The 15,610-nt window shown below is 44.3% G+C and overlaps 1 protein-coding gene across 1 annotated transcript in view; it reads left to right on the top strand.

Moving 5' to 3' along the window:
- WLS (Wnt ligand secretion mediator) overlaps positions 1 to 13,012 on the top strand; it is a 72,394-nt gene extending 59,382 nt beyond the window's left edge. The window contains exons 11-12 of the mRNA XM_006277412.4: positions 853 to 1,006; positions 10,050 to 13,012. Coding sequence (XP_006277474.1) covers positions 853 to 1,006; positions 10,050 to 10,159 — 264 coding nt within the window. The 3' untranslated portion in view covers positions 10,160 to 13,012. The remainder of the gene's footprint in view (positions 1 to 852; positions 1,007 to 10,049) is intronic.
- The last annotated feature ends 2,598 nt before the right edge of the window (positions 13,013 to 15,610 follow it).

Here is a 15,610-nt window from a genome sequence, read left to right as displayed (position 1 = left end):
TAGCAGCATATGATTCTGGTCTAAAAACCTAGAGCAAGTGACTTGATTCCACCTTAGCTTCACCATCCAGCCCATACTTACCTTAATAGTTTTACTTCAGTGTCTATGGGCATCAAACAGTTTTGTCCAGCGACTGTTATCAAGTTTGGTATTTTTGCTTGCGTAAAGACTTGTTCTACCTTGGCTTTCCTAGAAAGCAAAGCTCCCCCACTCTTTGAGGGGGGAGTTGTGCTTAAAAGTTGTTGCGACCCTTGAGCATCTTTGTTAGTTTCATTTTAAAAGCGGAGGGCAGCAACAAAAGGTGCACAGCTCCATGTGCTCAAAATACTGATTTTTGGAATGACCTTTTTGAAAATTAAATAATTATTTTTAATGTTTCTTAACTCGTTGGAACCTCTTGTCTCTATCTGTGGGTGGATGTTATTAGGAATAGGTCCCCATCATATGATAGACAACACCTTAGCTCTCACATTGTCCGTGCTGTTTACATGTCCATAAACCTTTATAGAAAGGATAAAGTTTCAGGCATGACTAGATGTCTACCAGGTAGTAGATAATTATCTTCTCCCTAAAAACATCAGTGACTAGTGATCTAGTGTTCTTAAGATAACTTCTGTCATTTCTTATGAAGCAAATTTAGATTGAATTTAGATTAATAGATGATATTGTAGTTGGGGGACAAGAGAGAGACCCATAGCATGGGCTTTACTTATATACTTACATGTATCCAATGTGTACTTCGTGTCTGTTTGTATTTTCTGTTCAAAGCCTTTTTGTTTGTCTCCTTGGAGCTTCCCCATACAAGAATTCCCCTTACTTGTCCCTATTGAATTTTTGCTTTCTTATGGACAGGTGACGGAAGGCCACTGGAAATGGGGGGACCTCACAATACAAGCGAACAGTGCTTTCTTCACGGGCATCTATGGGATGTGGAACCTTTACGTCTTTGCTCTTATGTTCCTATATGCTCCATCACACAAGAATTATGGTGAAGATCAATCAAATGGTAAAACTGGACTGTCTGATTATTTTGAAACAGTTGCATGTAAAAAAAAAAGGCAAAATGGCAGGGGAGAATATTGGGCATAAGCCTGGGTCAGACCTCTCACATGGTTTTCCCTGCAAAACATGAAGATTTGGTGGAAAACAACATGTAACAAGTACACACTGACTTTTTTATTTTTGGCCAGCATTTTAATTTTGTGGAGGGAAAATCAGAATTCTGACTTTCAGAGAGCGAACCTTCTGAGAACACTTTCTCCCATTTTTATTATGTTTGAAATGACTTATTACAGAATTTCCTCTAAATTGTATTATACGTTAAGGTGATGATGAGAAATCAAATAAAACAGTTTGTCAAAACTAGTTATTTCAATTTGCTGATTTTTGAAAATCTTTTTTTCAGTTTGGGGGCATGTTCAGAAATCAGGACTTTTTTTGACCAGTTTTAGTGGTTTACTGTTTGAGGGGGAGTTCTGCTTGAAAGGAGTAGAGAAATGAAGTGAGTAGAAAGGGAAATAAATGTTTTGGGACTTCTGTTTTTATTTTTGGTTTCACCTTTAATTATCCTTCAGTAGCAAAGTAATTCTCTGACTTTAGCTTTTCTTAACAGTAAACTGAGGCCATTGCAAGGGATTCTGTTTTTTAAATGGATTTGAATGCTAGGTTTTGTGGAGATCTTTTTAAGGATATGGACAAATATGCATGTAAATTGCTTGAAATTCAACCTTTATTTGAAACATTTTTAATTCTGAGCACATCAGTAGTGTATAGACGTACACCCCTACTCCCAGCTGAAGTGTCGCACTGCTGGAGCTGGTGCTGGTGTCCTTGTGCTGCTCTGCTGCTTTGGAACTGGTAAGCAGAGCCCAGCAGCTCTTGACCATGATCCTTTGGCTGTCTTGAAAGTTTCCAGGAGAAATTGCAAAGCCTTCTGGACATTTGACCTTCAGACTCTTGGTTTGTGCTTCCTGCAGCTACAGGGCTAGTCAGTTTTGCATCAGTTACATTCCTAGTGCAGGTGCAAAGCATGGATGGGTAGCTATCATCTCTTTAGCCCTTAGTCTTTGAGCAGCACAGTGAGGGTACTGGCTCCACTCTTCAACACACAGCAAAGAGCCTGTGTCTACCTGGCTATTCTTTCTATCCCAAGGGTGGGCAAATTACGGTCCACAGGCTGGATCCAGCCCACCAGGCCATTCTATCCAGCCTGCGGGGCCCCTAAAAAATTTAGAAAATTAATATATATCTGCCCCTGGCTCCCAAATATGACAGGAGCCAGGGGCAGTAGGACCCTGGGGGAAGCTGCAGCAAGACCCACCCCCACACAATCACACACCCCACAAATACCATACCCATACCCCTCAACATCCCTGTACACAATATACAAGAGTAAGACTGCATTTTGAGCTATTATGAAATCACTTCTACATATACAGCACAAACACATACAAATCAAGACAAAAATATTTTTTTAATTAAATTAAAATGTATTATTATGGATATTTGATTTTTTTAGTATATAATTTGGGTTTTTTTACTCTTCTAAGATGGCAATCCCTCTTCCCCAAAGGATGCCACTTCTGGTGGTAAAGGTCAGAGGTTAGGGGCAGGACTTCCAGTCCCAAGATGGCAAGACTGGGTGGTGGGGACGGGCTCCTGTCACGGGGCAGGGCTACCCATGCAGCCCTCAATAGCTTGCCAAAACTCAGTAAGTGACCCTCTGCCCAAAATAATTGCCTGCTCCGTTCTATCCTCTTTGAATGGCTCTGCCAGCTGGTGTGTCACAGCATGGCAGGGCAGGCCCAATGACCCAGGCACTGGAAAAATGCTTCCTCAAGCTGTTTTCTGGCCTGTATGAGTCTGAGAAAACTAGCCCCAGAAGGAGAACTAAAGAACACAGTGGGGGATGGCCTTTTCTAGGACCATTTGCAGACTGTCTACAACTTGCTTCTGAGTTGGAGAGTCAGTGACTGGTTGAAGTAGACCTGGGATGAGAAGCAGTAGAAACAGAACTTCAGGATGGACCAATGCTCCCTTCCTCAAGATCTGTTCCTGATCACTAGAGGAAAAGCACCATACTGAGAATACTTGTGAACAGGGAGCAGTAGGTGGTAATTGCCCTCTCGAAGCTGGAAACCCCTGGCAGCCCCTAGTCAGTTTCCAGTCACTTCAATGGGCAAACCCATGGCTCGTGTACCCATGGTGGGTGAACCACATCCTCTGGAAGGTAGTACTGTCTGGCTCTCCAACCTACAAGAAGTAACTGGATTTACCTAAATGGAGTTTCCAAACTGCCTCAGGACCATCAATATCATGCACATTGCTATCTTGTGTCAAGCATCATATGGCTTGAACTATGTAAACAGCAAGGAGTCCTTCCTTCATGGGCAACTGGTGCCACCTGAGTCGGGGGGGTGGGGGGGAAGGGGCATGTGCTGCCCCCCCCCCAGCAGCCAGTCAGCGACCGGGGTGGGGGTCCCCCTATGGCTGACCGTGCTGGCTGGGAAGTGCTAGCTAGTGGCGCTCCCAGAAGTGTCAGTGGTGCTTCACCTGGTGCCCCCATTCCCGAGCCGGTGCTTTCAGGGGGAACACCTCTCCCATCTGCCCCCTCTACCCGCCACATAAGTGGGGAACACTGCCTGTTGGGCAGCACCAGCACTTTCAGGGCATGCACCATGCATCTCCTACGCATCGGCACTGAAGTACTTCTCTATTGCACTGCAGGGCATCACAAACCACTGGGTTCAGTCCATACATGTGATTACTGCTTTCACATATATGGACTGAACTAGGTAAGGCAAGGTCTGCAATGTCTGGGTCTTCAGGAACTCCAGCCTGGTCCCCTGATGAGATGGGGAAAGTTTGTCTGCGGTGCCAGTAGCATAGGGATATAGAAGATGCCTCACGCCCCTGTGATTTGTGGTCCTGATTGTACCTGCCTTTTCTATGGCTCATAAAATTTATGCCAGATGTCAGGCAGAAAATCTTAATTACAGTCAAGCAAGTGTGGACAACTGCAGAGTATGCTTTTGGGGTATCTCAAGGCATGGTGGACGGTACACTGGACACCAGCAGGTTGTACCTGCGAGATGATCATTTTGGGAAGCTTGCTGCATAACCTCTGGAGGCCAGGACCTGAGGCTTCTTTAATAAAAATTAGATAGTCAAAGGCTCTGTGTTGAAACAAAGTGCTTTGCAATCAAGGGTACATTATGGTAGGAGCAATTTGTGAACTGTAAAAAGGGGGAAGGCACTTAGAAGATAAGGGAAGCCTAGGTTCACCACATCCCCCACAGACAAGGGATCAAAGGGACTGGAGTTCTTTATCATGCTGCTTTTTCCTAACAAGTAGTGGCAGAGACCCTGTAAGGTTGAGGGGTGGTGTCTCAGCTTGTACTTCCCCAGGGCTTCTAACCAAGTAGAAAAGGTTGGCATGAGGCTACAGTAGGGCTGGCCCAAGGCAGGGGTGGGCTGAGGATTTTTCTTGAAGAGGAAGAGCCAGAGCCTGCTGACAGTACGGGTGGGAGAAACTGTGTGTATCATGAAGATATCTTCAATGGGGTATGGAAGTCTTAGAGCATGGAGGGCTGTCCTTGGGCATGGAGGGATAAGCCTGAGCCCATGGAAGAAAGTATAGGAGCACTTGGATGCACTGTGTGCCAGTTGAGGGTGGCTATGAGGGACTGTTGTGTTTTCCCTTTGATTTTTTTCCATTTGCATCTCCGTAGTCTGCTTCACCATGTCTGTATCCTCCCTGGTGTTCTCAACATTGTTGTGCCTGGGCTGGCACATCCCTCTCCCAACCAGGTCAGCACAGCAATCTTGGTGATACTCCACCTGAGCACATTAGCCCTCTGCAGCCACTGCTCTCCCTTCTAATGCAACTAGGTCTGCAAATATCTTGCTCCTGTTTCTCAGCCTGGGTACTTGCTGAGCTCCAGTTTTAAGTTGTAACCTTGAACCTCAGTAGCAGCAGCAGTAGCTGCTGGTGTTGATCCTGAAAAGAGAACAAACAGATTAGGGAGTTTGTAAAATGTGTCTTATTTGGTCCATTATGAACTCCCAACAAAGTTTTTGTATTCTTATGGCCAGCATGATCTCCCTGTGGAGGGGCATCCTATAGCAAGTGATAGGAAGGACAGTCTTTAGAGACTGGGAGGGTCTAGCAGGCCAGTGATTAGCATAAAGGAAGATGGATCAGACTGAGGCTGAAGCAGCTCCTTCAGGAGATGCTTTCTTTAGGCAGCTGGGCCCTAGATGCTAAAAGATCAAGAAGTTAGATTGGTGAGAAATGGCAGAATGGTTAGCTTGTCTTTCCTGGGTATTGGTGTCATCTGAGCTGTCCAGTCCCGATGGCTTGTACATCTGCTCAGCAGTCCTGAATAAAAGGAGGTACTCATCAGGGCCTTACTGGGATTGCTTGTAGTCCAGGGCTTTGTCTGGTGCTTTCTCACAGTGGTCTTAGTCTGCACTGGATGACTCTCAATCCATCCCAGAGTTTGCAGTGGAGTAGGACTTGGGGAATTTGTGCCCAGCAAGGATCTAGAAAAACTGCTCATATATAGTATGTGCATGTCACCTGCCAGGGACCCAAAACATTTGGCTTCACAAGCTTTTCTTGTATCACGCCTTCAGGCCTTTCACCTGGGTCCAACACTGTCAGTCCTGGTTGTGCCTGCAAACTATCATCTCTGCTGCAGTCTGCTTGTAAACGGTTTTGATCCCTCTCTTTATGAGGGTCCACTGGATATTTTCTAGTGGAGTTTTTTGTAGACCCAGCATTCTCTTGTGAGTGGACACTTGGAAGTATTTGTGCCAAATGTCCAGGGCCATGGTCCAAAAGAATGCTGGTATGGTGCGCCTTTGCCCCTAGCACTTACGCTCAGGTCACAAGCAGGGCCTGTGACCTCAAGACAGTTGAGTTGGGAGTGAATCTCAGAGGATGCATTGGAGAGGAAGGCAAGTCAGGAAGCAATGCACTATGGGATGCTGCTTGGCTGTCCAGCTCCTTATCACACTTCAGAGGGAGGACAAATGTAGCTTGAAGCACTTCAGAGTTATCCATGTTTCAGCCAGGGTGGCTTCTTTTTTTTGTTAATGCTCTCTGGACCAGTTGTACTAGGTTGTCTGTCATCTGCCTGCTCACTCATAAAGTGGTTTTAAACCAGGGTGGATTTGATTTAAACAATGATTTCAATCACTAGTCAGGAAGCCTCAATTTAATCATTGTTTTCTACAAAAAAGTGCATTCTTGTTTGACATTACCTTAATACATATTATTCATAACTCAGAGAGAGATGTAGTTTTCATTTTTAAAAGGTACAGCCTATATATTTTAAGCAGTTATTTATTTTGATATCTTTTCAGATTAATTTTGCAGCTACATTAAAAAACTGAATTATGACACTTAAATTGTTTTATTTAAGTAAAACAACAAATGTATGTATTTTGGATATTTTTCTTCCACGACAAACATGTGTCACAATCATAGAAATTAAGGGCTAGAAGGGGCCTCAAAAGATCATTACGTCCACCCCCAGCCCTGCTCTGGACAGGAATACTGCTGAGATCAAATGATCCCAGCAAGCTGTTTGTCCAGTCTCAAGGTGGGGGACTGCACCACCTCCTTGGGAAGTCCACTCCAGATTATGGTCACCCTTACCGTAAAAATAATTCTTCCTTGAATCCAACCTGAAACCATCCTCTAACAGTTTATGGCCATTGCTCCTTGTCCTCCCCTGGGGCACCCTGGTGAAGTTTTTTTTCTCCCAGCCCCTGATATTCACCCCTTACATACTTATAGATGGCCACCAAGTCCCCCATCAGTCTTCTCTTCCCCAGGCTGAACAGTCCCAGATCCCTTAGTCTTCCTTCATAAGGTTTGTCCTCCACATCCTTAATCTTGTGGGCCTTCTCTGGACCCTTTCAAGATTCTCCACATCTTTTGAAGTGCAGTGCCCAGAACTGGACACAGTACTCCAGCTGGGGTCTCACCAGCACCAAGTAGAGAGGAGCCCTGTTCACAACACATCAGCTAATGCATCCCAGTATGCTATTCACACTGACTACAGCGTTGCATTGGTGGCTCATGTTCATCCTGTGATCAACCATAACCCCAAGGTCTGTTTCAGCCATCGTTCTAGCTAGGACATCTCGTAACTTATATTCAAGTAGCTGGCTACTTCTCCCCAGATGAAGCATTCTGCATTTATCCTTACTAAACTGCATCCAGTTCCACTCTGCCCACCTTTCCAGCTGGTCCAGGTCCACTTGGATCCGCATCCTATCCCCTAGTGTGACTGCTTTTCCCCATAACTTAATATTGTCCACAGACTTGGCCATCATGCTTTCCACATGCTCACCTAAATTGTTGATAAAGGTGTTGAACAGCATGGGGCCAAGAACCAAACCCTGCAGGACACCACTGGCTACCTCCCACCAATACAATATAGACCCATCCACTTACTCTCTCTGGGTTTGACCCCTTAAAACCTAAAATACTGGGTTATGCAGCAAACTTAGCCTTTGCCTTCTTACAGTTTCATAGTAGCTAGGGTCAGGAGGGACCTGAACAGATCATCTAGCCTGACGCCCACCACAGGCAGGAATGAATGCTGGGTTCACAAGACCCCAGACAGGTGATCGTCCAGCCTCCTCTTGAATTTGCCCAAGGTAGGGGCAAGGACCACTTCCCTGGGAAGTTGGTTCCAGATTTTGGCCACCCTAACTGTAAAATATTGCCTTCTGATCTCCAACCTAAACCTATTCTCCATCAGCTTATGACCATTGTTCCTTGTCACCCCAGGTGGTGCTGGGGAGAAAAGAGCTCTGCCTATTTGCTCTTGATCTCCCCTGATGAGCTTGTTGGCAGCCACCAGGTCCCCCCTCAGCCTCCTCTTGCTGAGGCTGAACAGGTTCAGATCCTTCAGTCTCTCCTGGTAGAGCCTGTCCTGCTGCCCTCTCACCAAGTGGGTGGCCCTCCTCTGAACCCTCTCCAGGCTGGCCACATCCCTTTTGAAGTGCGGCACCCAGTACTGGACGCAGTACTCCAACTGCAGCCTGACCAAAGTCACATAGAGGGGGAGTATCACCTCTCTGAACCGGCTTGAGATGCACCTTTGGATGCATGACAAGGTATGGCTGGCCTTGCTGGCTGCGGTCTGGCATTGGCAGCGCATGTTCATCTTGGAGTCAATAATGACTCCGAAATCCCTTTCCGCCTCTGTGCTTTCAAGAAGGGAACTCCCCAGCCTGTATGTGTGGTGTGGATTCCTTCTCCCAAGGTGCAGCACCCTGCATTTGTCTACGTTGAACCCCATCCTATTCTCATCTGCCCCTTCTAAAGTCAAGGGCTTTAGCCTTGGTGTGATCCCTAGACACCCTGCGTTGGATAGTGAAATCCAGCAGGTGATGATCGCTATTGCCCAGGTGGTCAAGGTCCTGCAGTCCCCTCACCAGGACATCCCCCGTGGCCAGGACGAGGTCCAGCAAGGCATTACCCCTTCTTTCTGTTTATTCATAAACTGGAAAAGAAAGACAAGCTTTCCTGCTTTTTCAGTTCCTAAGCAATTTAGAATTAATTCTCAATTTAGAATTAATTAGTCTAAAAGGAAGAAAATATTCTTTCTACACCAGCAGGAAAAGCTACTGCTGTTAAAAGCTGGATTATCACTTCAGTAGTCTCTGATGGATCTAAGTGCTTAAGTGACTTCCACCAGTTCACTGGTGTAACTTTCTTTTAAATCTCATCAGCAAACATATATTTCTTGAATGGTTCACCCTTAGCCCTGACATTTATTGTAGCTGGTATTATGGAGGGGTGATTGTTGGATGCCCATGTCATAGCCAACCCCTCTTCTTCAGTAGTTAAGGATTAATATGGATGCCAACATTGAGAATATTAGCAAAAAAGAGCTAGAGATGGTGCTGGATTCATTTGTTTTTAATCCCTGTAATTTAACTCTGTCACTGCATATTTCTCTTTTCAAGGTTGTACTCAGTTCCTTCCAAATTTCAACAGCATCAGCCATAGAACAGTGATTTCCCTATACTTTGTTCAAGGCTATGGAAATAGGCTTCAGGATAGCTGGTATACGTTCTACATTTCTCTTTAGCCCAATGCTGAAAACTTTGGCTATGACAGTTCCACCTATTTTGTCATGATTTTGTTCATCAATTGTCATCAGATTAGGCCAGTTCTCAATCTCTCTCTCAGAACAGTCCGCTACTGAGCTCCATCGCATGTCTTGTGGGAGAGTTAGTTTGGTATCTCTTGCTTTCTTCAGAGCAGCTGCTGCAATGTGGTTGTTACAGAAGTATTTTGCAATTTCAACAACATTTTCTTTTATTTCTGGAGTACTGAAGTCTTTGGCTAAGAGGTGCATCAAATGAGCAATGCAGCCATATGTCATTAGCTTAAGGCTTTCTTCACTTCTTCTCATCTTCGATATATTTGCAGCATTGTCTGCAACAAAGATGCATACTAGATATTCAAATTTTTTCAGTTTGTTATAGCTTTTACTGCTGCTACTTGTAAGTATTCTGCTGTGTGTGCATTTCCTGATGTATCAATTGTTTCTGTAATGTAGAGACAGTCCCTTCTGTTATCACACAAGCATGTATTACTAGATCGTTGTGGACTCAGGTTTACAATTTTCCTCTCTAGACTCTTTCCACAGTGTTCAAGTTCTTTCTCAGATGCTTATCTAGTAATATTGTCTCAAATAGTATATGGTTAGAAGTTTTAATCCCTATTCCATGAAGATATCTTTGAGCGTTAACATATCTTAAATTAAAACTGTCTTTATATAGGTTGCTTTTTTTTTTTAAGTATCTTAACAAAAATAAATAAATAAATCACATATTTTTTTAATAGTTGATTTTTGTCCACCCTATTTTAAACTGCTTAAAGCACTAATGTCCTTAACTTCAGAAAAGCTTTATTGCTTCCAAATTCAAAGCTTGGGGGCAGTGGGACCCGACTATTGTGATTTAAGTGCCCAGCCTTTTTTTTGCACATCAGTCTAAAACACGTCTTTGTCTTTCAGGTGACCTGGGAGTGAACAGTGGGGAAGAGCTGCAGCTCACCACCACCATCACCCACGTTGATGGACCAACAGAAGTTTACAAACTGGCTCGGAAGGAGGCCCAGGAATAACTCCAAGAACACCTCAGCTTGCAGACAAAGTGAAGTACAGTACCCAGAATGATGCGGCATCTTTCTTGATGAAACGTCTGAAATAACTCACTGTAAAAATGCCCAGTATTTATAGCATATTTTCACAGAGCAGTGGCACTCAATAGGACATTTGTAAACTTTCTTTTAATATGGTGTAGTTATACTGGGGGGAGGGATATGTATTCTCTACTGCACACGCAGCTATGCTAGAAAAACTCTAAGGTTACAAAGTCGACGTTCAAAAGTTAGGTGGTACCAGAGCTCAGCTGGTCTGTGCAGCCTTAATTTGGCCCCCCTGTGTGTATGCATCACAATGTGGTCACGTATTGCTCCCGCCCTTCTACACCTCAGCCCAGCCCCTGCCAAATCCATGCACAGAGTATTATTCTTTGTGCAATGTCTTACTTGAATGATCTCAAACTGAAATCAATGACATACATTAAGTTACATTATTGTGTAGGCACATTGACCCTCAGAATTGAATCATCAGCCACATTCAGGGCTTTGGATTTGTGTGACTTTGAGCTAAGGGCATTTGGCAACAGGGGGAGTAGGTTGTTGTCCTGTATGTGGACTGACTGCTAGGAAGCTTTGCCAGTAACTGCCCCCTCACTCCCATCCTTTTCACTGCACTTTCCCAACCCTTTCTGGTTTCCCCCAACTGGCTTCTTGCTGCTATATTCCAGTGTGGCTCATTCACTTCTGTGATGTCTAGGTGCCAGCGGGGAGTGAAGGGGTGACAGTCTCTGTGCTCTCTGTTCCTAGACCTGACCTCAGAGCTACCTGTAGAAGCTGGGAGGAATAATGCAGCAAGGTCCTCTTTAGCCCCTGCAACTCCAGGGGTAGAGGTGTGTTCTTTGGAGAATCTAGCTGCCCCATTTCAACTAGTGTCCGTACAAGAGCTCTGTTTTTTTCAGAACTTATGGGAGCAGTAAATGGGGAAAAGATGGCTGGGAGGAGGGGACTGGGAGAAAGTGTCCGAAGTAGAGGGATGCAAAGATGAAATGGGGTTGGTGCAGCAGGGGATAAGAATCGGGGTGGGGTGGCAGTCACGGACAGGTCTGTGCCTGCTGGAGCACATGACCCTCAGAACCTGGAGTGTTGCATTCCTCTGCTGTCAGGAAGCATCTACGAGATCTGGCTAATAATGCTCACTCACCCTTCAGGCTTGGTCCACCTAGATGACAATCTACTTCCTCAAATGGCAGAGATTTGCATTTTGAAATTAAAGGGTGCCTATACACAAGCAGCGAGGCTGCTACAATGCGCTGTAATTACAACAAGTTAGAGCAGACTCGATTAATCAGGTCTGCTGGAGCGTGGTAATTACCCCACTCCAGCAGACTCCAGCATCTCATATATTCATGTCCCCATGCTTAAAAATGGCAGTGGGGGCACTTTTAACTAAAGCTTGTTGAACGACCTTTAGTTAAAGCACCCCCACCATGATTTTTAAGGGCAGGGATGTTGATGCATGAGATGCTCTAGGCGCTTTCATTAGTGCAGCGCTTGGAGCCACTTTTATTAAAGCATCCCCCGCCCTCCCAGAGCCCGTGTATAAAGGTTCCAAATTTGCTGATAACTTTTGTAGAAAGTTCTTCATGTAAAACTTTTTTTTTCCCCCCCCAATTATTTTTGAGTTCTGGGAAAGTGCAGGCATGCACGCGCATGTGCATTCTGTTAGGAGAACACTAAGGTTACCAAGTCAAGCATTCAGAAGCTAGGAAATGCTGTGATGAAGGTTGCCTGTGTAACCTTAATGCAGCACTCTCTTTAGATGCTGTCTTATTAGAATACTGTCTTCAACTGCGTGATCAGTGTGATTGTTTTCCTGCAGGAGCCTTGCCTCAGTGAAGCATAGGACAGTATATGCGCTGTGGATGAATCGAGGATGTGTAGCGAAGAATGTCCTTGTGTGTAAAACCACTGTCATTCGCGTTGTCCCTGGTTCCAGCTGGACCATATTTGCAAATGTGTTCTGCACTGAACAGCTCCAGCTGAAGTCAAACATGGCTGAGCTTTAAGCACAAGGGCTAGTACAAAAATGCTAAATAATCTTAATCAGGCTTTAGATCTCAGTTTGGGCATCCACAATTATCAAAGGCTTTTGACAGTTTTAGCCATAACTTCTGTGCGTCAGTCTCCCATCTGTAAAATGGAGGTGAAGTTTATCTATATTTGCAGTGGTGTTTGTGTTGGCTACTATGGCTAACAGCATAGGAACACCCAGGAACAAATTAATTTTCACCTAGTGCTAGGTTCATTTGTCTCCAGGAAGGACTACACTTTCAAAAGAGGATGATAACATAACATTAAGAAGTAAGGTTCCTGTAGAGAAAAGTAGTGTTCAGTAATGTAATTGATTAGTATCATCATGCATATGCAAAAGGACACCAAATTAAGGTTACCCAGGCAACTGTACGTGTGACTTTTTGTAATTTTTGAATGTTTGACTTTGCCACTTGAACATTCTTTTTAACAGATTTTTATGTAATATTTATGTACTTTGAATAAATGCCTTCATGAATTCTTTTATAGTTTAGTGTAACATTTGTATTTTGTAAAGGTTCTTTACAAAAAGGGCATTGCAGCTTTAAAACCAAATCTTGTGCGTCTCACACTAACAAGTCTGTTACGATGTAGATATCTTTTTCTGTTTGCATAACTACTTATCCCTACTTATATGTCCCAGAAACAGTCCATGGGTCTCATTAAAATGTGTTTTCTTTTTTGTTTGGTTTTGTTTAGGATGTGTTCACTTTTTACAAAATGCTTTAAGCAACCTGGAAAAATGTAGATTCGTTAATTTAAATAAAATATACAATGTTGTGATTTTTGTTGTTTAGCCTGGCTCATTGACTAATAGGAAAATTTGTAACCTTTTTCTGGCTGTCATATTGTGAAGTTTTGCTCTTGATGATCTGACTTTTGTGTTTGGTGTTTTATGAAAGTACAAAACTGATTTTTGGGAAACAGAATTCTCTCTTCTGCAGCTCTAATTTTGGTGGGAGATGATTAATGAGCAACTTCATCATGGTGCATTTTTTAAATGTTCTAAGATGCAGAAAAGCACTCTTCCACTGGCTGGTCTCCTCCCTTTAAACTCAGCACTTCAGAAGTAGTTAAATTCACAGTCTGTCTCATTAACATAGGGTCTGATCCAATTTTTATGAAGTCAGTGAAAACGGAAGCTTGATTGGTAGGTCCAGCTTATGAAAATAGAGAGTAGCTAATTGAAATCCTTCTTACCTTTTTACTTCAGACTGATTCTGCTAGTTAATTTAGCATGTACATACAGGTGGGGTGCTCATGTAAAGAGAAAGATAAGTAGTCTGTGAGTGCAGCTATACATGCAGTTATGCAAAACAATAAACTCCAGTGCATGTCATGCTGGAGGTTTTCTTCTGGGTGCTGTGTTTACACATGTACCTGTGATCACCGCACATTGAACTGGGTCAGAGCAGCCCCAGCTGGCAGGGGACCCAGGGAGTCAGCCTGCTAGCCCGGAACTGCTCCGACCCGGCTTAACATACTGTGGAGGGCCTGGCTGGGGCACGAGGTGCTTCAGTGCAGGGCTAGCTGTCAGGCAGACCTGCACTGAAGCACCCTCATGCCCCAGCCAATGTCTACATGTCGCTGCTGCACGGTAAATAATGCTGCCGCAGATTAGTGCTTGTATTTCACAAGTAGTAACCTACAGCGGTGTGTTAGTTTCCTGCAGCCTAATAGGGCAGCATGTGTAGATGCCTAGACTTTACTGCAGAGCTAATTAGGCAGCTCCACAGTAAATGCCTCATGTAAATGTGCCCAGTTTGAAATAATTTGAATGAAGACAATAACATTCATGGGGGATTTATCCCTGCTTGAGCTATTGGGTATAGTATCACATGATACAACGCTTATTTTGAGAACTAGGAAACTCTCAAAAAGACAGTCTCTTCAGATTAAGTCTGAGTGCTGAAAGCTAAATATGAAACCTGCCTCTGCTCGGGCTTTAGGGTGTGTCATTCGTTTTACCTTTATTTTCCCCAAATATCCCAAGCTTGCTTTGTACCAAGAGAGGTCATTGTTGATGTTACTTGTGGGGGCTCTCAGATGTTAGGCAATGGGCATTTTGGAATTTAGATGTGTGGTATTGAGAGAGTCTGCTTTGACTTCAGTCATGCATATCATTTTCTATGATGAGGTATAAAAAGGAAACCAGCCGCCAGAGCTTCAAAGGACAGCACACAATTCCTGCTTCCCAGCTCCTTCCGACCACATCAGCTCAAGATGGATCTCCTCTCCTCCCCCACCTCTTCCCTTCCACTTCCCTTACTGCTCTCACTCGCCTTGCTGTTTTCCCTCCCTCTCATTCTCTGTCTTTCTCAGGGCTGTTTTTTTGAATGTGTGCTTCATGGCACTTCAGTTTGGCAAGGCCTACTTTTTCACCTTACTGTAATTTTAAAAATAAGATTTAAGTCTTAAAGCCTTTTTTGCTATCTCTTCTTTTGGCCAGTTATCATAGTTTCTTCCAGATACCTGAGTTTTAAGACTTCTGATTTAGCCATGGTGCTGTCTGTGTTTTATGCCAGTATTCCTTGGGGGGGGTGCTCCATACTTCTAGAAGTGCTCTGTTTCTAAACCTTTTGTTAACTTCCCAGGCTAGGGGAGAGCTGCAGGATCAGGCTGTGTATTAGCTGCTGGGCAAGTCCATGAAGCCAGCCTCTAATTCCAGAGTATAGGAGTCCGCAGGGTGCTGTGTCAAAGGTGCTACTTCCCAATCAAAGAGGCCTTTGATTCCCTTCTGCACCTGAGAAGACTTTGAGCATGAACTCAAACATGAGTTCAGAAGCAAGGTTCCCACACTTAAGGAAACTGCTTAACTATCTCCTTTTTGTCCTGCCTGTTCCAAGACTTGGTAGCCTCAAGTAGACCCTTCTGGTTACATAGAAATCGTCCTGTTAAGAACCCAACCTCCTCTGGCCATTGCCCTGTTTTGGCATATCCATCAGAGTCACGGGGCTACGTGGTTCTGAGCAACTTTTGATGGCAGCAGAACTGGAATCTCTTCCTTCGACTGCCTCCACTAGCACAGCCTGCAAATCCATTAAGCCTGGAGACACCAGCCCCTCTTACAAGAATTATCTCTGCCTTGGTGTCTATTGGCATTGCTAGCAGCTGTCTCTGATGCTTCCCTTGGTGAAGAATACAGTCGTACCAGAGTTTCTGAACCTTCTCCACGGACCCCTTGGCTTCTGGTCCAATAGCTCCAAAAATCTCTCCTAGCCTTCCTAGCATGGCCCTTGTTACATTAGGCTTCTTACCAGACCACTCCAGTAGCAGATTGTAGAGACTAAGCTGCCATTTCTTTACCTCGGCTTCATTGGTGTCCAACAAAACAATCTGCAAACTAAGTGAATACTCCGTGTCTGGGTTCCAGATTGAGCA

This window comes from Alligator mississippiensis, chromosome 5 (genome assembly GCF_030867095.1).
Source record: "Alligator mississippiensis isolate rAllMis1 chromosome 5, rAllMis1, whole genome shotgun sequence".
NCBI lineage: Eukaryota > Metazoa > Chordata > Crocodylia > Alligatoridae > Alligator > Alligator mississippiensis.
The sequence above is the reverse complement of the archived record's forward strand: the minus strand, read 5'-3'. Positions and strand labels throughout refer to the sequence as shown.